The sequence below is a fragment of the Antechinus flavipes genome, chromosome 3 (assembly GCF_016432865.1).
Source record: "Antechinus flavipes isolate AdamAnt ecotype Samford, QLD, Australia chromosome 3, AdamAnt_v2, whole genome shotgun sequence".
NCBI classification, from domain to species: Eukaryota; Metazoa; Chordata; class Mammalia; order Dasyuromorphia; family Dasyuridae; genus Antechinus; species Antechinus flavipes.
The window spans coordinates 334,414,323-334,434,748 of NC_067400.1; the positions used below are offsets into that span (position 1 = coordinate 334,414,323).

At 39.5% G+C, this 20,426-nt stretch overlaps 2 protein-coding genes and 1 long non-coding RNA gene across 3 annotated transcripts; 2 read left to right on the top strand and 1 right to left on the bottom strand.

Annotated features, from left to right (window-relative positions):
* Positions 1-1,345: 1,345 nt before the first annotated feature.
* Positions 1,346-1,976, top strand: LOC127554270 (60S ribosomal protein L36a). Its single transcript, XM_051985656.1, has one exon. The coding sequence runs from the start codon at positions 1,595-1,597 to the stop codon at positions 1,913-1,915; it is 321 nt and encodes a 106-aa protein (XP_051841616.1). The 5' UTR covers positions 1,346-1,594; the 3' UTR covers positions 1,916-1,976.
* A 133-nt stretch (positions 1,977-2,109) lies between these two features.
* Positions 2,110-14,856, top strand: LOC127554271 (uncharacterized). The gene is made up of 2 exons (XR_007951932.1): positions 2,110-3,848; positions 9,475-14,856. It is a non-coding gene; the product is annotated as an uncharacterized LOC127554271 (long non-coding RNA).
* Positions 14,857-16,229: 1,373 nt separating this feature from the next.
* LOC127557951 (60S ribosomal protein L36a) lies at positions 16,230-16,838 on the bottom strand. Its single transcript, XM_051991210.1, has one exon. It carries the CDS (start codon positions 16,609-16,611, stop codon positions 16,291-16,293), a length of 321 nt encoding a protein of 106 aa, XP_051847170.1. The 5' UTR covers positions 16,612-16,838; the 3' UTR covers positions 16,230-16,290.
* Positions 16,839-20,426: the final 3,588 nt, after the last annotated feature.

Consider the following 20,426-nt stretch of genomic DNA (forward strand, 5'->3'; position numbering starts at 1 on the left):
AGGGTACATTTTTGTACCATAAGGAAATAGCCCAGGCAATAAAATTCAAGATGGCCATAGTAATTCATAATTTAGAAATAAATTTATTTCTGACCAGCCTAGTCTAGATGGTGCACGGCCAGGACGGACCTCCAGTAGTATTCTGGCATGGTTCCGTGCCCAACTGAAGTAGGGACAGCCTTATAAGCATTCTTGTTCACCCTTGCTGGCACATTTTGACATTAAACAGTGACTCGACTTTACAGGACAAAAGATACAATGGCAGATGTTTAACATAGTTTATAGGTCAGGGTTATCGAACAGATACCCCTCATTGTTGAGCAGACACTTTAAAGTGCAAAACACCTCCTTTAATCTGGCTGAGCAGACCTTTCTCTGCAAACCCCAGGCCCTTTAACCTTAGACTGAGGGTGGAGAGGGGAAGCCCGTCCTTAGTCCATTTCAATAACAAATGACGAAATGGATGCTTTCACAGCAAGGTGGATGGGACATACCTTTGTGAACTGACGCTGACCAAAATAAGAATAGGAATGATAATTTTCACAATAATATTATAGTGAAAAACCACTATGAAAAGCCTGAAAATGAAGATGAAACGACTCACGTGAGGGAATTAAAATTAAGATGTAGACACATACTTGTCCAGTCATGAGCAATGTAGAAAATGCTTTCCTGGACACGTGGGTTTAAGTATTAAAGGCTTTATGATTTGGGTTTTTTAAAAAGTGGATGACTACAGCGAGGGAAGGTGAGCGGTCAACAAAAATGCTTGTTAATCAAAACGAATAAAAATTAACATTAAACTATTTAAATAAAAAGAAATTAGTCCAGTGCCTGACCCAAGATAAACACTTATTAATTGTTGGACGAATTGGCTTGTAAAAGAAAAGGCAAGGAGAAAAAGCGAGGTCTAACCACTTCCGTTCCCCGAGAATGGGGGCGTCTCCCTCTCAGTCAAGGACCACATGCTGGCTAGGAGGACCTGGCGGATATTCAACATATTAAAAAATCCTTCATCCCAGTCAGTGTAACCGTCAATGCGGCTTACCATGCACATGGTGACAAGGGTTAGAGATTGCAACCAATTTCGCAAATCAGCTAAATCTTGCCCTATTCGACAGGAATCTTTGCAGCTCAAGGTAGAGTAAATAACTCGACAAAACTCGCAGCAGCACATTCGTCCTAACAAAGGCAGCTCAAAACAGTCCTCCGACCATTTCCGCACTTTCGTCAGGAGTTACACATGATCTTCCGGTCACTCGGCGCGCTTTGTCTCCCGGGTAACGTCCTCTTCCTGTTCCACTTCCGCCCCGAGCGGGCCAATAGAAAGGCGCTTCAGCACTTCGTCACTTCCTTCCCGAGAGCCTTGAGCCGGCGCGCGCAGAGCTCTGCTCAGCTCCCGCAGCTTTTTCCTCAGAACTCTTTTTCCGTCTCCTCCCGTGTCTTTCGTGCCGCTGAAAAGCCGAAGAGAAGCCCGGTCCTGTGTGAATCAGAGTTGGGAAGTCCCTCCGTTGCCTCCGTCTCCTCTTTCGCCGTCGCCACTGCAGTCGCCGCCGCCACCGCCGCAGTCGCCGCCGCCGCCGCCGCCGCCGCCATGGTGAACGTGCCCAAGACCCGGCGCACCTACTGCAAGAAGTGCGGCAAGCACCAGCCCCACAAAGTGACGCAGTACAAGAAGGGCAAGGACTCTCTGTACGCGCAGGGCAAGCGCCGCTACGACCGCAAGCAGAGCGGCTATGGCGGCCAGACCAAGCCCATCTTCCGCAAGAAGGCCAAGACCACCAAGAAGATCGTGCTGAGACTCGAGTGCGTGGAGCCCAACTGCAGGTCCAAGAGGATGCTGGCTATCAAGCGCTGCAAGCATTTCGAGCTGGGAGGAGACAAGAAGAGAAAGGGACAAGTGATCCAGTTCTGAGCTGTTTCCAGTGCGCCCTCGGCTTCGGGAGAGAAACGATTAAAATATTGAAGTTCCAGCATTTCCGTGCCTTGGTCTTATGTTTGCGGGGTGGGTGGTGGATGAGAAGAAGGGGAAAGGGACAGGCTTGGGGGAGGGGGGTGGCTCACGTGTAGGGAGGAGGGTCGATAGGAGCCGGGACAGGTGGGAGGGAGACTTGGGGTGTGGGTACCTGGGGATACTGAGGTAGGGTGCAGTATTCTTTACTGAACTGGGGAAGAACTTGGGAATAAAGGAGTTCAGTTTAGGACACGTGGAGTTGGGGATTTGAGTATCTTGTCCAAAAGCTTCGCAGGAGGAGGAGGGGGGAGCAAATGCAGAGAAAATAACGAACTCGTGGGAGCTGAACAGCGATGTGGAAGGAAGCTCAGAAGACACGTGCAATAGGTGGGTGTGACCTGGAGAAAGACCCAGGGAAGGAGACTGAGAAGTCATCGGATGTGAAGAATCGTGGGCAGAAGAGACTAATGAGGAAAAACATTGCTGAAAGAGTTAAGTATCCTAATTTCCCATTTGCGATTTCTATGCTATAGGAAGGTTTTTCCAAGCAAGAAAGCTCGCGTAAAGGCTGGTGTAGAGGGGGGTATATCCAAGGTTAAATTGACAAGACCTTGTTACATATATTGGATAGATGGAGGGGGTGAGAGGAAGAAGATTGGGCTTGGGTACTAGGAGGATGATGGTGCCTTGTTTATTAATGAAGGGGCACAAGGTGGGGCTTGGGAAGAAAGGCAAGGCGTCCACTTTTTTGGACTTTTGGAATTTGAGATGTCTATGGAATATGCAATATCTTGTTCAAAAGGTAGTGGGTAGGAGATAGGAGTTCAGCAGGGAAACTAAGAGTTTAAGGATTAGATGGGGAGGGGGGAAGAAATATTCTGCATATAAATAATTAGATCTTTGGGAGCAGATGAAGTCATTAAATGTCTGATTTGAAGAGTGCATGGCATATTACCTGGACAAAGATCTGAGGAGCAAATGAGAAGGACCAGGAGGCAGAAGTGCCATGAGGTATTTTCCTGAAAAAAAAAAAAAATGCTGATGAAGGCGTAGGTAAGATACCTTGGTCTCTTTGTTATTGGAGGAAGAAAATGGCTTAAAACGGAATGTCCAAAGTTTTTTTTTTTTTTTTAATTTGTTTCACTGTCATTCAAGCATCAAGTAAAGGTGGGCTACAAATACTGTTATATTCCACTGCTGATCCACTGCTAATTCCACTGCTCCATTGGCAGCTTTAACTTGCTGTTAGCACTGGTTTGCCCCAACTTAAGTAGCATGGCATCCTCTCACACACACACACACACACACCCTGGGGCTCATTATTTATGCAGAATTTGTCAGGGATGCTTCATCAGGTTATCCTCCTGTAATTCTGACATCACTAAATGAACATGAATCTTTTTGTAAATATGAAATTGGCATGTTTGCAAATTTTGTTGTTTGCTTTTGATTCCTCTAGAGGTGTGGTATATAGTCTGAGGTTCTCTTTTCTACCTCTGGGAGATTAGACAGTAAAATCGCTTCTGGCATTCAATAGAGACCTCTATACTTTTTAGTTGTTCCTTGAAGGTAACTTATATAATTGTCTTTTAGGCTTATCAGGAGCTTTTAACCAGATGTCAAATTACTATTTATTTTCATATTTCAATGACTATTTACAATATTCATTGTTTCCTTTTTCTTTTATGTATTTTAAAATACTCTGTGGAATTCACAAGTTTCACCGAACTGCAGTGATAACAAAGTGAAGAGCCTTTGTACTAGAGGATTTCTTCAGAGCTCGCTTTACTTTGAAGGCACCTGAATAATTATATGAAATGGGATTGAAAATTATTATTACCTCTCAAACTCATCCATAGAAAAGGACAATTGCAGAAGAATGAAAAGTGATTAGGTAAGGATTGTTTTTGAATTTTTTTTTTTCTGAAAATGATATTGCAGCTAAACTACCAGTCTTCAGTACTATGAACATAGCCAATAATTGAGAGGAATGGTGGGAGAACCCCAAAAATGAAAATACAAATCATAGTAGATTCCTAGAATTTTGAAATTATCCACTCGCCTTACTAATACAACTTTTTAACTTATATCAATACAACTTTTTTTTTTTTTTTTTAGCATTAGAAAGATTAAATTTCTTTCTCCCTGGAGCCTAAACCTTATTGTAAATTGGCAACCAGTTGTATTCGAATTGATATGGATTGATGGGGAGTAATGCCTTAGTTTCAAAATTTTCATTTTTACTCCCAAATCATATATGTGCCTTTTCCTCTTCCTCTGGAACTTTTTAAAGAGATCCCTGCAAAGCTCATTCCTCAGGTGTGATTCCCCTATCCTGGAAGTCCTAATTACTATTAGTACCTGGTAGAGAAAAGTACTCTTGATTTCTTGGTCTGTATCAATCTTTTCACATAGGTAGGTATGCCTGACTTGACCATTTGTCTGAGTGGCAGCCTTTTAAGTTGGATATATCAAGAGTTCCTAGGTCCCTCAGTGGAGATTGACTGGCATCAAAAAACTCTTGAAGAGTTATTGATGGTTGACAAGAAGAGCAGTTCATACCCTTGTATGAGGCACCAGAATTCTTTGAAGTGCCTGAGACATCTTAAGTGGCAGTTTCTGACATCATTTAATCCAAGCCAGCAGGAGGGAGTGACTCTGGCCTCAACGAAACATTAGGCCCCAGCATAGGAGGATTGAGTGAACATCCCCAATGCTTCTGCCAGGGCAGGGTGGCAATAACAGTGCAGGCCCAAAGCAGCTCTCTGCATAAGGAGAGAACCAGGCCCTTACTTTTAGTGCCTTTTAATTAGAAGCAGTAGGGAAGTGGATAGAAGGTTGTTCGTTCTATGTATCTATTTATATATATCTATAGAAAGTCAGGAAGACCCGAGTTCAAATGTGGCCTCACTAGCTGTATGCAAGTTATTTCACCTCTGTTTGCCTCAGTTTCCTCATTTGAAAAAATGGGGATAATAATACCTATTTCTTAAGGTTGTCATGAGGAATAAGAATTACAAAGCATTTAATACACAGTACATTGAACCTAACAAGCACTTCATAAATGTTAGCCATGGTTATTTTCTATTTATCCTTAACATAACTTGCCTTGTATATATTTGCATGTTGTCTCCCCATTAATTGTGAACTCCTTGAAACAGAGACTCTTTTGCCTTTTTCTTTATCCTCAGCACCTAGTGCCTGGAATATATATAATAGTTGCTTAATAATTTTATTGATCATGGTGGAGGATGGAATGCAACTTATCTCCAGCATAATAGGGGCAGTGCTCATCTGATAAAAGGGCACAATCAGATCAACACCGTTGAATGACTTGGTTGTCTGGTCTGATTTGCCAAAGAAAAAAGATGAGCAGAAAAGTTTCAAAGTTTTCTAAGATTTTCAGTTGTATATAACTCTTTATGATCTCACATGGGTTGTGTTTTATTTTTGTTGTTGTAAAGATACTGGGGTCATTTGCCACTTTTCTAATTCACACAGTTAGTAAGTGTCTGGCCTCAGATACTTAGTACCTAGAACATTAGTACTCATATGGGTTATGTGTTCTTCATCCCTGAAGTGATCATTATTGACCTCTTAAGACCAGTCTTCTTTAATTGTTGAAGGAATTAGCTTGGCAGACACCTAAATCAATTGGTGTCTTCTGTTCCTAGGGATGAACTGTAGTTTGAATGAAGTTACAGATTCCAGAGCAGAGCTGGTCAACCACGAATGAATATGGTACATAAAAGGAGTAGCAGAAAGTAAAGTATGCAATAAATTATTAGAAAAGGGAAATTCAGAGAGGATAGAAATAGATCGTCTACGGGGATCCCTGATGTGTAATGCTGGAGAAACTGAGCAAGACAGAGATTAGAGAACAATTTAATAGTTTATTAAATGGAGAGATTTACTGGACCAAGTGATCCATGTTTGGTCCCAGGATTGAATGAGACTATCATCTCAAAAAAATCCAGCCCTGAATGTTGGATAGCAAGACTCTTTTATAGGATAACAAGAACAGTGACATAATGCGGGAGGTACCTGGACAGGTTTAACCTAATGGGGGGAGGTACTGGAGAGGTTACTGATATTCTAATGATATCTAAAGTGGATAGACATATATCCTGTCAAACATTAAGAAGGAATGATTATAGCCTAAAGATATAAAATCTTTATCTCATCAAACATTAAGAGGGAAAAGTTATAACCTGAGGCAGAGTAACTAAATAGGACAATTAGAGAAACTGGATCAGGACATTAAAAGGGAACTGTGGCACAACAGATGAATTGAACAGAACACCAGAATTTGTAAAGGTCAATGGCCTTTTTTACAGGCTTTTTATTAGTCTTATGAAAATGAATGCCAAAGATTATTTTTACATGTATTTGGAAAAATAAAATCCTATTTAAAAAAGATAAAAATAACTTTAAAAAGCATTAAGTGTTTGGAAGTTCTAATACAAAATGCACATCAGTCAAAAATTTAGAAGTTTTATTTAAAGAAATAGATTAACTCGTTGCTATATAATAATATAAAAGACAATACTACTTTAAAAGTAAGAAATATAGGCTTGGCTTTTTAAAAACAATTTCCATACCTTGGCAATTGTTCATTCATTTGTTATAATAATATTCTTTTTTAAAAAATTAAAGGTTCTTATCCAAATCGACTAGGACAAGGTATTAGGCAGGAATGGAGAACCTGGGCCTGTTTGTGCAAATCAGCATGACTGATTCTGATTAATGCTGGGCAGTGGGAACCCCTGGGGAATTGGCAGGACTAGTAGTTAATATGGGTTTTCTGTTGTAAATAAGGCAATTTAGACTTATTCTGGTAGACTGGAGAATTTCGTTTCCTTGATTCATTTAGTAGAGAGACTAATGAAATTTGTACTGGCACCTTCATCCTTTTCCTGTTCAGAAAAGACTAAAAGAAATTCTTAAGAGTAGTGGTCCAGGAAAAAATGGGATGGTGATTTTATTACTCATCTATTAAGTTAATATTAAATAGGATTATATAGTATTAATATTATTGCTGACTGTGTTCTTTTCTTTTGTATAATATGTTTGTTCCCTGGGAGTAGCTTTCTTGGGGAGGTTTTCTGGAGGCAGCCTTAGTTTCAGTTCCAAGTAATAATCACTTCAAATACAGCCAGGGATTAAAGTTCAGTCTTTTATTGTCTCTTCCAAAAAGCCAGGTTAGTTTTCTTTGGTTCCGAGCTATCATTGCTAGCTTCAACCTCCAGCTCTCTCTGAATCTTGGTTCTGCCGGACTGCAGATTAGCTTCTCAATTTCCTTAACTGACCAAAACTCTAAGAGCTTCTTATATATGATCTCTTACAGGTGTGAACCCAAAGATTGACTCCTCCTCTGAGAGAGTGGGATTGTGGGTTTTTGACTTGTGAATCTCCCGAAATTGTGAACTCTAATGTGTGAGCTCTAATGTGTAAATTCTCCCTAAGGTATACCAGGGGTCCTCAAACTTTTTAAATAAGGGGCCAGTTCACTGTCCCTCAGACTGTTGGAGGGCCGTACTATAGTAAACACAAAAACTTTGCTTTGTGGACCTTTAAATAAAAAAACTTCATAGCTGTGGGTGAGGGGAATAATCGTCCTCAGCTGCTGCATCTGGCCCCCAGGGCCGGAGTTTGAGGACCCTGGACTGTAAACCCTAAGCACACAAGCATTGTTTCCATCAACTCTAATGAGTTAACACTTTTTAAGGATTCTAATGGCTGACAAAGTAAAGAGGTCCTTTTCCCATTTGCAGAAATTTCTAGAAATATAAATAAATTTTATACACACACACACACATACATATATATAGAGAGAAATATATTATCAATTTGTGACCCACATATAATCAATTCTGAATTTCCAAATCATAGAAGTGTGGTTTGAATATTTGAATTTCTTATGCTAAATACACTAATGGGCATTTTTTTTTTTTTTTTTTTGCTTCTGACCCTTAGATAGTTAGGGGGAGAAAATTAGTAGATTTTGAATTTGTTGCTTTAGTTTTTAAAACTTTTTCTCTTGTTTAAATCATCTTGAACAAAGAAAGTTTTGCCTCAAAGAGATAGTAAACATGTAACAGTGGAGAATTTAATTTTAAGAATTTTGTTTGCTTGACCAAAAGTGACTTTCTTTGAATGATTTGGCTCAAGTAAATAAGAAGCAAAGTTACCTAAAAGAAATTAAAATATGCCATTTATTTTTGAATTGTTAAGAAACCAAATTAGAAATGTTATACTTAGCAAAGTGAGAAAATATATAAATCTTGATGTTTCAGCTCTTATTATAAAAAGCAAAGATTTGCAATGAATACTGGATTTGTTATAATATTGTGCTAATTTGCAAAAAGACATTCAGTGGAGTAAAAGGTGACTAGATCATGAAAACACTTGAAACATGGAAGCAGAGAAGCATGAATTTTTAAAAACATAGTATTAGAAATTGAAATGTTGAACCATATAAAGAAGTAGAATTTTGTGATTACAACATTTGTCTGGGTTAATCAGAATAATACATTTAAAAAAAAAGAAATCAGTCAGTAAATGTTAAGCACCTACTATGTGCAGTCATTTTGCTAAATCCAGGATTACAAAAAGAGTCAAAAGACAGTCTTTGACCTCAAGAAGCTCACAGTCTAATCAGAGATGAGATCAAAACATGAATACAAAGTAAATTATATACTGGATGCTTAGGAAATAATTGAGAAGGCCTTAAGGGTTGGGGAAGACTTCCAGTAAAAGATGAGATTTTAGCTGATAATTGAAGGAGGCCAGGAAAATCACTAAGTTGCAAAGAACTCTGGAAGTGGATGTGGGAGAATACTGGAAACGTAGGAGGGGGTGTAGGCAAGGGAACTGGGTTTATTGGGTGAGGGGGGGGGTGTGTGTGTTGTATGTGTGTGAGTGAGATTGTATCTTTACTTTAGGAAAGTGACTTAGCTGAAGCTGGGTTGGAGTGGGGAGAGGTTTGAGGCAAGCCCACCCTTGCAATCACTAGTCCCGGCACTAGGTAGAGGAGAAGAGGGCTTAAATATATTTGAAAGATGTTTCAAAGGTGGGTGTTAGATATGCATTGGATGGGGATGGGGTGACTTGGTGAGGAGTCCAGGCTATTTAGATTTAAGAGGGATAAGAGGCAGAAAAGATGGTGTTAGGAGTGAAGGAGACTATTCAGGGAAAGGAGTTCTATTTTGGGCATACTTAATTTTAAGATGTCTACTGGATCTATAGCTTAATATATCTGAAAAGCAGTTGATGATATGTGATTATAGTGGTGTCATACAAATAGAAACAAGAGCCACTAAACTATATAAGGATCCCTGTGGTCTGTGTATTGTTCTTTAAAATGTAATGGTTATGTTTTATTGTATTTTTATTTATTTTGTTAAATATATTTACATGTAGTGTCACAAGACTTATATGAAAACCAAGTTTATTAAAAGAGAAATGAATATGCATGTGGAATCCAAAAGTTTCACAAAAATTTCACATTTTTCTAATAGCAGGACAAAGAGAGGAAGAAATGCCAAGAAAAGTCATGACATGGCAGGGAACATGGTGCAGCCAAGGTGGGAAAAAAGACCACTCCCCATGAGAAGATGCAAGGTGATGGAAGCCTCATTCATTTTCCTTGGAATGACTACACTCTGAAGATGAGAAGGGTCTGGCTACATAAATGTTGCCTCAGCTTGGCACAGACTGGCTGTTTCCTGTTTGTTTCCCAAGAACACAGGGAGTTTGGGGTACAACAATAAATTATGTCAACTCAGGGGAAGCTTCATCCGTGAAACATTCAAGGCTTCTTATATGTTCTGGGTCCAGTGGGCCAGGAAAATATGGCAACTGAAAAAGACAAATTCAGAGGACTCCTTAAACACATACACACACACACACAGAGGTCCTCCTACATTTATTTATATTTATTTCCCAGTTTGCATTTTCTCCAGTATTCCTGATCTATATCTTGCAAGAGGACCCAAAAGGCTCTGGAGGAGAAAGTGAGGGTGATGACTTTGCACAGTCCTCCCTCACCCAAATTCAACTTATTCACATGTCACTTTCCTGATCAGTACTCCTCCAGAACAAAGGACAAACAACAATAACAATTTCCCTATTACATTTTAATTTGGTTTAGGCTGCATTTAGGAATGCCTGTTTAATACCACTACGCTTATGGAGCAAATATGGAGCTTAATTAATATGTATGTGCTCTCAAAGGAAAAAAAAGTGCAACTGCATATAATGGTATTAGCCTACTTAGAACCCAGGTGAATACCTTCGATAGTTTTTCCCTCAACAACAGGACAGTAGAATAAGCAAGTGATTTGTACTGATCAAGAAACAAGGCTTTCATTTTTGCTACATATCTGTATCTTCCATGTGGGCAAAAATAAAATCCTAGAATTAAGGGCAACCAAATGGTACAGTGAATGGAGCACTGGTCCTCCTCTCAGGAGGACCTGAGTTCAAATGTGACCTCAGACTTAACTGTGTGACTCTAGGCAAGTCACTTGACCCCACTTAACCCCAACTGCTTTGACCAAAAAAAAAAAAAAATTAAGATTCTCTAAGCAATAGGTAGAAGTGATCCAGCTTACCAGCCTTTCAGGACTAGGTTCAAACAATGCAATAGTTTTCTCACAATTCCCGTCATTGAATAGTGTTCTCACAGAACAGAAACTGGACCAGACCTATAACTGAATAGAAAGGGAATAGAATTAGATGTAGATTTGAGTCACAAGATAGAGTCAGTGTGATCAGTCAACACATTAGACATGTCTCAGAGCTGTCTTATTGAATGTTCAATCTAGTACTTGTCTTTTTTGTTTTTTTTTAAGTTGTATCCAGATACAAGTTGTTTTACAAATAATAAATTTACTATATGGCTAAGATATGGGAATACAGGAATTCATAATAAAAAATTGCAAATTAAAAAAATTTTCCCAGGATTTCACTGAGGCCAGAGGAAAGGGAGGTTGCATTTATTCAAAGCTTAGAACTCCATATAGAGAAATATTTGAGAGTTTTTTTGGGGGCGGGCTAACAATTTCCAAATTTAAAAGTCTAATGTTCTTGTGGAAAAGTAGCTGGAGTTAGTTTTTAGTCGGTGGTACATTCCGTTATTTAGCAATGTACAAGGTGATTTTATCTAATTATCAACCATGCTTAATATGTACTCTAATCAGATATTTGTTTTTCCCTAATGTATATTGGAATGAAGATTTAATTTATATCAAATTATGTCCATTTTTTTTCATGTATATACATACAGGCTAGTATAATTTTCCTTAAAAAGATATTGAGACCATCTTCAAGACTTGTTTAGGTCAGAAAACTTAAGGCTGTTGACATCACTTCCTTTTCTCTTAAATACAAAACAGCCACAAGGACATTCAAATTCAAAATTGGCAAAGACTTGTAGACTGGAACATTGCTCATTGAATTGAGAAATGGGCAGTGCAGAGAAAGATGACTCTGGATTGGCCTTCATGTTTTTCTGGTTCAAAGCGAGAAATGATAATGAGGCAGGAGAATAAGCAAAAGTCAGTTTCATAACACTGAATAGAAGGAATAGAGATAGTAAATAGTACAGGTGCTAGAGATCAATGGTGGATATGAACCAGCAAAAGACTAATGATTGGTGAGTTGGTAAAAAAAAAAAAGTCATACTATTCTGAGAGCTCCCTTTTGATTTGCCTTTGATTCAAGCATTTCGTTGGACATGGCTCCCTTCATCTCTTTGAAAATCCATCTAATGACTAGGTCTTCAGGGTATGGCAACTCTTATGGGTTTGGATACCCAGTAAATCTATACTAGGAATGACCAGCTGGATGATTTCAGAGAGGCCTGGAGAGACTTAGATGAACCTGATGCTGAGTGAAATGAGCAGAACGAGGAGATCATTGTACATGGGCAACAAGATTATACAATGATTGGTGATCAAATCTGATGGACGTGGCTCTCTTCAACAATGAGATGAACCAAATCAGTTCCATTGTTCAATAATGAAGAGAACCAACTATACCTAGTGAAAGAACTGTGGGAAATGAGTCTGAACCACAACATAGCATTTCCACTCCCTCTGTTTTTGTCCACTAGCATTTTTGATTTCTTTCTCAGGTTTTTTTTACCTTATTTCTAAGTCCATTTTTCTTGTGCAGCAAAATAACTGTATGGATATGTATACATGTATTTAACATACACTTTAACATATCTAACATGTATTGCTCTGCCTGTCATCTAGGGGAGTGGGTGGAAAGGAAGGAGGGGAAAAGTTGGAACAGAAGATTTTGCAAGGGTTAATGCTGAAAAATTACCCATGCATATATCTTGTAAATAAAAAGCTGTAGTAATAATTTAAGAAATCTATATTAGACTTAGACTCCACATTGCTGGGACTTTTTATGCTCTTATTACCAGTAAGTTGATCAATTTGATCCCTAGGAGAGGAGCTTTATCAGTATCAGAATCCAGGGATTCCCAATGTTGCCAGTGGAAGGAGAGAAGCAGTATCAGAGAAACTCTGGTTTAATCAAATAGCTTAATCAGATTCCAGAACTTATTTGTCTTTAAAAAAAAAAAAAAAGGTTGTCTCCCCAGATTATGAAATGGGGAGAGCCATCAGGAAAAGGTTTTTACCAGACCCCAGTGTTCCTGTCATCCCTTTTATCAAATGAAGAGAATTTTTTTCTTGCCAAGGACAAACCATCAATGGATATCCATGATCCTATTTCATCCAGTCTTCCAGTATACTATGCTTTCTATTATTGCCATTATTCCTGTCGATTTATTGACTTTTCCCCTGCCTACAAACACAGATTTATTTATCTCCCCCACATCCTTTAAGAATTCTTACTTGATTTCTTTATCTCCAGTAGCTGTTTTATTCTTCTCCTTTCCTTTGTTGATAAATCCAGAAAGCTTCTAAACTCTGTCTCCATCTCTTTTCTCTTTTCAACCCCCTGCAGTCTGGCTTCTGACTTCAATATTCAACTACAACAACTCCAGAGTATCCTAATTTTCACATTGACCTGTCAAACAAACTGGAACCACTCTAACCTATCAGTGGCTGGAGCGGCACAAAGCAGACCAGACAGGAGGCAAGAGAAAAACAAGTTTATTTTTTTGCTGAAGCAATTGTGGTTAAATGACTTGCCCAGGGTCGAAGAGCCAGGAATTGTTAAGTGTCTGAGGTCAGGTCCTCCGGACTTCAAGGGCTGGTGCTCTATCCAAAGTGAGAAAAATTATATTAACAGATAGAAGGTCTCTCCCTTCTCCACTCCCATTCCCCCACTAAGAAGGATTGATACTGTTAAAACTGGGGCCACTTATATGCATCAAAGCAAATGGCCTATAATACAAATAATTCTTAGATCTTGAGATAGTTCTCATGGTTAGTATTTCTTGTGACAATATGATTGTTCTGGGGTCCCATGGGAACAGCCTTTATCTCAAAACCAGAATTTATTAACAGGAACTGGGACTGAACATGTGATGGATGGCACTGGGAAATTAGAGAAGCTAAATTCTCAGTAAATACTTGGTCTTCTGCTAGGCAATACACTTTACCTGAGGCTGTTATCATCTTAATGCAAAGGATTATCCTTAGGTCTAACTCTGAAAACTTGATAGCCTTACTGGGCCTTTGCTCCAGGAAACAAGATTTCTTTGAAATATTTGACCTCTCTCTCCAGCCTTTATCACTATCACTCATTCCTAGAAACTCCTATATAAACTTTACTTTTTTTTTTAATAACTATTTTATTTTTCCAAATACATGCAAAAATTTTCTTTTTTTTAAAATTTTATTTTATTTAATAATAACTTTATATTGACAGAATCCATGCCAGGGTAATTTTTTACATTATCCCTTGCACTCGCTTATGTTTCGATTTTTCCCCTCCCTCCCTCCACCCCCTCCCCAAGATGGCAAGCAGTCCTATATATGTTAGATATGTATGCAAAGAGTTTTCAACATTCACCTTTGTAAAACATTATGTTCCAAATTTTTGCCTCTTCCCCACAAGATGATATAGCTTAAACGTGCAATTCTAAACATTTCCATATTAATCATATTGTGCAAGAAAACTCAGATCAAAAGGAGAGAAAAAACAAGGGAAAAAAACCCCTAGCAACAACAAAAAAGTGAAAACACTATGCTTTGATCCACTCTTCATAGTACACTCTTGTGGATGCAGATCCTTCACAAGTCTTAAAAGTGCTGTAAGTTTTCCTTGAAACCATTCTCCCCTGGTTTTCCTACTATCTGAATGTTCCTTCACTTTTGCTGGAATTACATAGCCACTAATTGTCCTCCCAGGCTGTGCTGAGACTTCTTTTTCTCTCACTAAATAATCTCTTGCTCAGTTACTAACTGAATTATTGTTCCATAGGAAATGATTTAGATGCTCTCAGAAAAAAAAAAAAAACAAACAAAAAACAACTTGGAGAGCCCTCTATGACCTCAAAGTGGAAATGTCCCGTATAACAAAGTAATATTTTGGGATGACCAGCTGTAAGTGCTATTCTCATAGCACAATCATCACTCTGAAGGACTTATGAGAAATCCTTTCTATATCCAGAAAAAGAACTGATTATGTCTGAATACAGATTGAAGCTTTGCCTTTCTCTTAAAAAAAAAAAAAAACAAAACCTTAAATTTTCTTGAGTTTTTATTTTCATTAGGATGAGAATCTGCTTTCTTTTACAACTTGACATTTATGGAAATGTTTTGCATAACTTCACATGTGGTTTCTTAATTGTGGGTGGGGATATAAAGAAGAAAACCTAGAACTCAAACAATTTAAAAACAAATGTAAAAAAGTTTTTTTTTGTTTTGAATGTAGCAGAGAAAAAATATAAAATAAAACAATTATTACCTCCATGCAGATGATTCCCAATTTTCTATGTTCAGTTCTGGCTTCTCTTCTGAAATCCAATCTTCTACCATAAACCACCCCTTGGACCTCTTGAACCTGATGTTCCATAGACAATTCATATTCCATGGGCTAAGAGGTACCTCACTCTCCCGCCCACCACCCATATCCAATTTGTTGTCAATGACTATTTGGGGACTTTTTAGACCAACTCTTCCACCATAGATCAGGAGGCTCATTCTTGGGGTAATATGCAATAAGATCATAGGTACAGGTAGCTAGGTGGCACAGTGGATGAAAAAGGCTGGGCCTAGTCTTCAGAATTCAAATATGGCCTGCTGCGTGACCTTGGGCAAGTAAATTAACCACATTTGCCACAGTTTCCTCATCTGTAAAATTACCTGGAGGAAACAAAGGATTCCAGTTTCTTTGCCAAGAAAATGCAAATAAAGCCACAAAAAGTTCAACAGGACTAAATTACTTCAAAGATTTCATCAAGCTTGCCATTTCTACCTCATCATTATCCAATATCACTCTGGAAGGTAGGAGCCATGAGCTTGAAAACTTACTATGAGCAGAAAGCTCAGCTCCGACATTTCATTTCTTAGTCTGCTTAGTGACTTTGGGATTTGAAGACTTCGGCCCTTTCTCTGACTTGAGCTTAATCGAAAAAGCTTTTTGATTTCTGTATCCTCTGTGCTTAGCACAGTGCCTGGCACAATAGGGGCTTACTAAAGTTGTCTATTAAACTGGCAGAGCTCTTTACAGATGTTAATCCTGGAAGTCAACTAGTATTCCCATTTTACAAATGAGGAAGCTAAGTCAGAGGTTAAATGACTTAACTAGCTTCGGTCACACAGCTAAATGTCTTAAGTCACATCTGAACTCGTTTTTGATCCCCGGTCCCAGAAGCACCTGGTTTCCTACTTAGGGAAAAATTCATAGTAGTCGAAGTCTAGTCCAAAACTTTTCTCTTCCCCGAATGGCAAACGTAGTCCAAGGTGTATATTAATAACTGCAACAATTAATTTCTCACAAAAACAATAGGATTATGCTCCTTCTTATCGTTTCTAATTGCTCCTCCATCTACTTCCTTCACACCCACCTACTGTGCACGTCTTCTGAGCTTCCATGCTGCTCCCTTAACTTCCAGTTATTCTCTCTCCCCTCGCCCCATCTACACATCCAATCCCTTCTCCTCCTGGGCTTTTGGAAAATAAAGTCCCAGAAATCCCCAACTCCACTTCCAAAACTGAACTCATTAACTTTTTCCCCAAATTCTGCTCCGCTCCCCTCGCCGCCCCCTACCTCCAAGATACCCAAATCCCATGTCTTCCTCCCTTCCCCCCTCCCCCCCAACAACAAGACAGAGGCAGAGAAATGCTGGAACTTCAATATTTTAATCGTTTCTCTCCCGAAGCCGAGGGCGCACTGGAAACAGCTCAGAACTGGATCACTTGTCCCTTTCTCTTCTTGTCTCCTCCCAGCTCGAAATGCTTGCAGCGCTTGATAGCCAGCATCCTCTTGGACCTGCAGTTGGGCTCCACGCACTCGAGTCTCAGCACGATCTTCTTGGTGGTCTTGGCCTTCTTGCGGAAGATGGGCTTGGTCTGGCCGCCATAGCCGCTCTGCTTGCGGTCGTAGCGGCGCTTGCCCTGCGCGTACAGAGAGTCCTTGCCCTTCTTGTACTGCGTCACTTTGTGGGGCTGGTGCTTGCCGCACTTCTTGCAGTAGGTGCGCCGGGTCTTGGGCACGTTCACCATGGCGGCGGCGGCGGCGGCTGCAGCTGCGGAAGCGAAAGAGGCGGAGGCGGCGGCAACGGAGGGACTTCCCAACTCTGCTTCACACGGGACCGGGCTTCTCTTTGGCTTTTCAGCGGCACGAAAGACACGGGAGGAGACGGAAAAAGAGTTCTGAGGAAAAAGCAGCGACAGCTGAGCAGAGCTCTGCGCGCGCCGGCACGAGGCTCTCGGAAAGGAAGTAAGGAAGGGCTGAAGATCCTTTCTATTGGCCCGCTCGGGGCGGAAGTGGAACAGAAAGCGGATGTTACCCAGAGGGCAAAGCGTGCTGAGTGGTCTGAAGCTCTTATAACTCCTGACGAAAGTGCGGAAATGGTCGGAGAACTCTGTTCTCGGCTGCTTTTCTTGGGACGAATGTACTGCTGGGATATTGGCGAGCTATTTACCCTAATGCTTGATTGGCAGAGATTGCTGCGGGTTGGGGCGGGCTTATTTGCAGTCGCTTGCTCTATGTCGCCATGGTGATGATGGTTTCAGAAAGCCTCGCTGTGAGACTAATTGGTTTGTGGTTCTTAGAGAGAAGTAAAAAGGTATCATTATATTAGAGTCAAATTACAGTGCGTTGGACTGTGGCTGATCAGACCAATAGAGCTCGAAACGCTCTGCCACAGGATGGACACAATTCCTATGAACATTTGGGGTAGATTCTCTAATTTGGCATATTTCGTGTTTCTTCTGAGCTAATTCAATTTTGCTTTGCACGTAGAGTACAGTATCTTCTCTGATGAGGGCTCGCCATGCTGGATGATCCTGTGCCAGTGTCTGTGTCATGCAGTCCTTTCTAAAGTTCTTAAAAGATACCTTGAGAATGCCCTTGTATTGTTTTTTTTCTGACCATTTTGCGATCGCTTACCCCGTGTGAGTTCCCCCAAAAATAATATTTTTGACAAGCATACATTTGGCTTGTTCGAATGAACAATGTGGCCTGCCCAACAGAGTTGTGTTCTCTGCAGTACAGTTGGAATGCTTAGTAGTTTATTTGAAAAAGGACCTCAGTGTGTGGTATCTATCCTGCCAGGGGATCTTTAGAATTTTCCCAAGATATTTAAGATGGAAACAATTCTGTTTCCTGGCAGGGTGCTGGTATACTGTCTAGATTTTACAGGCATACAACAATGATGTCGGCGCAAGGGCTCTGTAGACCTTTATTTTGGTAGTCAGTCTGATACCTCTCTTCTCCCACACTTTCCTTTGGAGCTTCCCAAACACACAACTAGCTCTGGCAGTGTCTGTCAGTCTCATTATCACTATGTATATCCATGCAAAGTATTCTGCCAAGGTAAGTGACCTTATCCACAGCATTCAAAATTTCACCATTTGCTGTAACTGATGGTTCCATATATGGATGGTGTGGTGCTCACTGATGGAATACTTGTGTTTTCTTAATGTTGGTTATTAGACCAAATTATCACAAGCAACAGACAATTGATCCATACTTTTTTGGATCTCAGTTTTAGAGGCTGAATCTGCACGATCATCTGCAAACAAAAAATCATGCAGCAACACTTCTTTCACTTTAGTTTTGGCTTGTAGCCTTTTTATGTTGAAGAATTTGCCATGATTGTGGCAGCTGACTTTCATTCGATGGTTTGTCCTCATTGAAAGCATTTGACAACATAGATGAAAATATCACACTAAAAAACATGGGAGCAAGCACAATAGTTTTACACTCCATTGGTGAGTGGGAAAGCTGGAGAGCTTTGTCCATTGTTCAGAACCCAGGCATGCATGAAATTGATGTAATATGTTGATGAACTTCTCTGGGCAATCGAATTTTGACATAATTTTCCATAAACCCTTAAGAATGACAGTATAGAAAATCTTGGTCAGGTCTACAAATGTTGTATACAGACCTCTGTTCTGCTCCTGATATTTCTCTTGAATTGTCTTCAGTAAATACTGCTTACCTCTTGAAATCAATCTATCCCTATCTGAAGTTCCAAGAGAAAAAGAGGTTTTGAATGCCATTAGGCTATTTTCATGTGGCAAAGCCACCTTGCTAATTCTATTCCAGCTGAAATTTACAAGGTGTGGGAATCATTGCTCATTAAAAAAAAAAAAAAAAAACCTGACTGAAATTTTCCAGATTACATGGCAAGAGGAGGTTATGCCCCAGAATTTCAAGAGTACCTCCACTGTCCATCTTCATAAAGGTAAAGGGTATTTCTGTGACAGTCATCGGGGTGAAGAGAAGGTGAGGGTGTCTCTCTCAGTCATTGCTGACAAGATTCTACTTGGCAAGCATCCCACTTGATAGCCTGATCCTACTTCTAGAAAAAAAGTCATCTGCCTGAGAACCAATTTTCCTTCAGAAGGGTCTGAGGAACAGTTGGTTATAAGGCAGAGTCAAGATGGCAGAATAAAGACAAGGACTTACTGAGCTCCCCCTCAAACTGCTCCAAATTCCTTTAAATAATGACTCTGGACAAATTTTAGAATATCAGAACACATAAAAAGATGGGGTGGAATATTTTCCAGCCAAAGGCAACTTAGAAAGTTAGTAGGAAAGATCTGTGGTACCAGGATGGAATTCTAGCCATACCAATACAGCCCTAACCTCAGCACCAGCAAAGCAGGAATGGTTCAAGGGATCTCTAAATCAACAGCTGTAAAGAGATAGTTTTCAACATTCATCATTGCAAAACCTTGTGTGCCAAATTTTTTTCTCTCCTCTTTACCCCCTCCCTTAGATGGCAAGTAATCCAAAATTCATATTAAATTTAACAAAGTAGTGATATAAATTCACTGTTTCCTTTGGTCCCTTTCTGAACTTTTTGGTTTTGTTCTGTGTGTTTTTTATATTTTACTAATACTTTTGTTGTTACTGCTGCAATTATTGCATTAATTTCCACTTAGTAGAGAAGTTCTCCCTTGTTTGACAAATATTTCTCATTCTTCATCTTCAGTCTATCACTCCTTCTGCCAAGAATTGAGAGAGAGAATATTTTTTTGATTGAGCTTTTTTCTCTTTAATTAACTTGACCATAAGCATTTCAATTTAGAAAGAAGAATAAACAACACTACATATGAAACTGGACTCCTTTAGATTTAGATTGGGTTTTTTAAAGTACATATTTAATATAATATTAACAAACTGCCCTGCTTATTTATTCCATCTTCTCAACTTCCTTCTGATGTTTTTGTTTGATGCTTTTTTTTTCTTTTCTATTTTTCATTGCTATGCACCCCCTAGGCAACATAATATAGTGGATGGAATTTCTGGTTTCAGAGTCAGAAGATAAATTCAAGTCATGCTTGTGATACAAATAACCTGGGTAAGACTCTTAAAATGTGAGTGTTGTAGGCACAGTGCTCATTTGAACTTATTAGAATAAGTTTCCTCATTAAGGATATCCTTATTGAAAAGATAGATCTTTGTTTCTTGAGGAAGTTTGGGGAGTTTTCAGTTCCCCAGTGGCTATTTAACCTGCTCTGCTACTCTGTTTACATCCAATATATTGATCATTTCTAGTGTCTTCTCAGGATATATACATATACACAGACATCAGTTGGGCAAAGCCCACCCCTCAAAATGTAGAAGAGTAATCTAAGCTGTGTTGAAAGCAGAAATTTTTTTTTTTTTTTTTTTAAGGAGGAAAATCAAACACTAGTGAGTGTGAGGGGTGGGCTTAGCACGAGGTACAAAGGAGCTTACAGCCTAAGCTTTGAGAGCAGAGAGCAATTTATGTTTTAAATCTAAAGGGGAGGTTCAAGGAACCGTTAAGGTACAAAATGGAAAGCCTTTCCTAGGAACAGGTAGAACACTGAAGCAGGATATT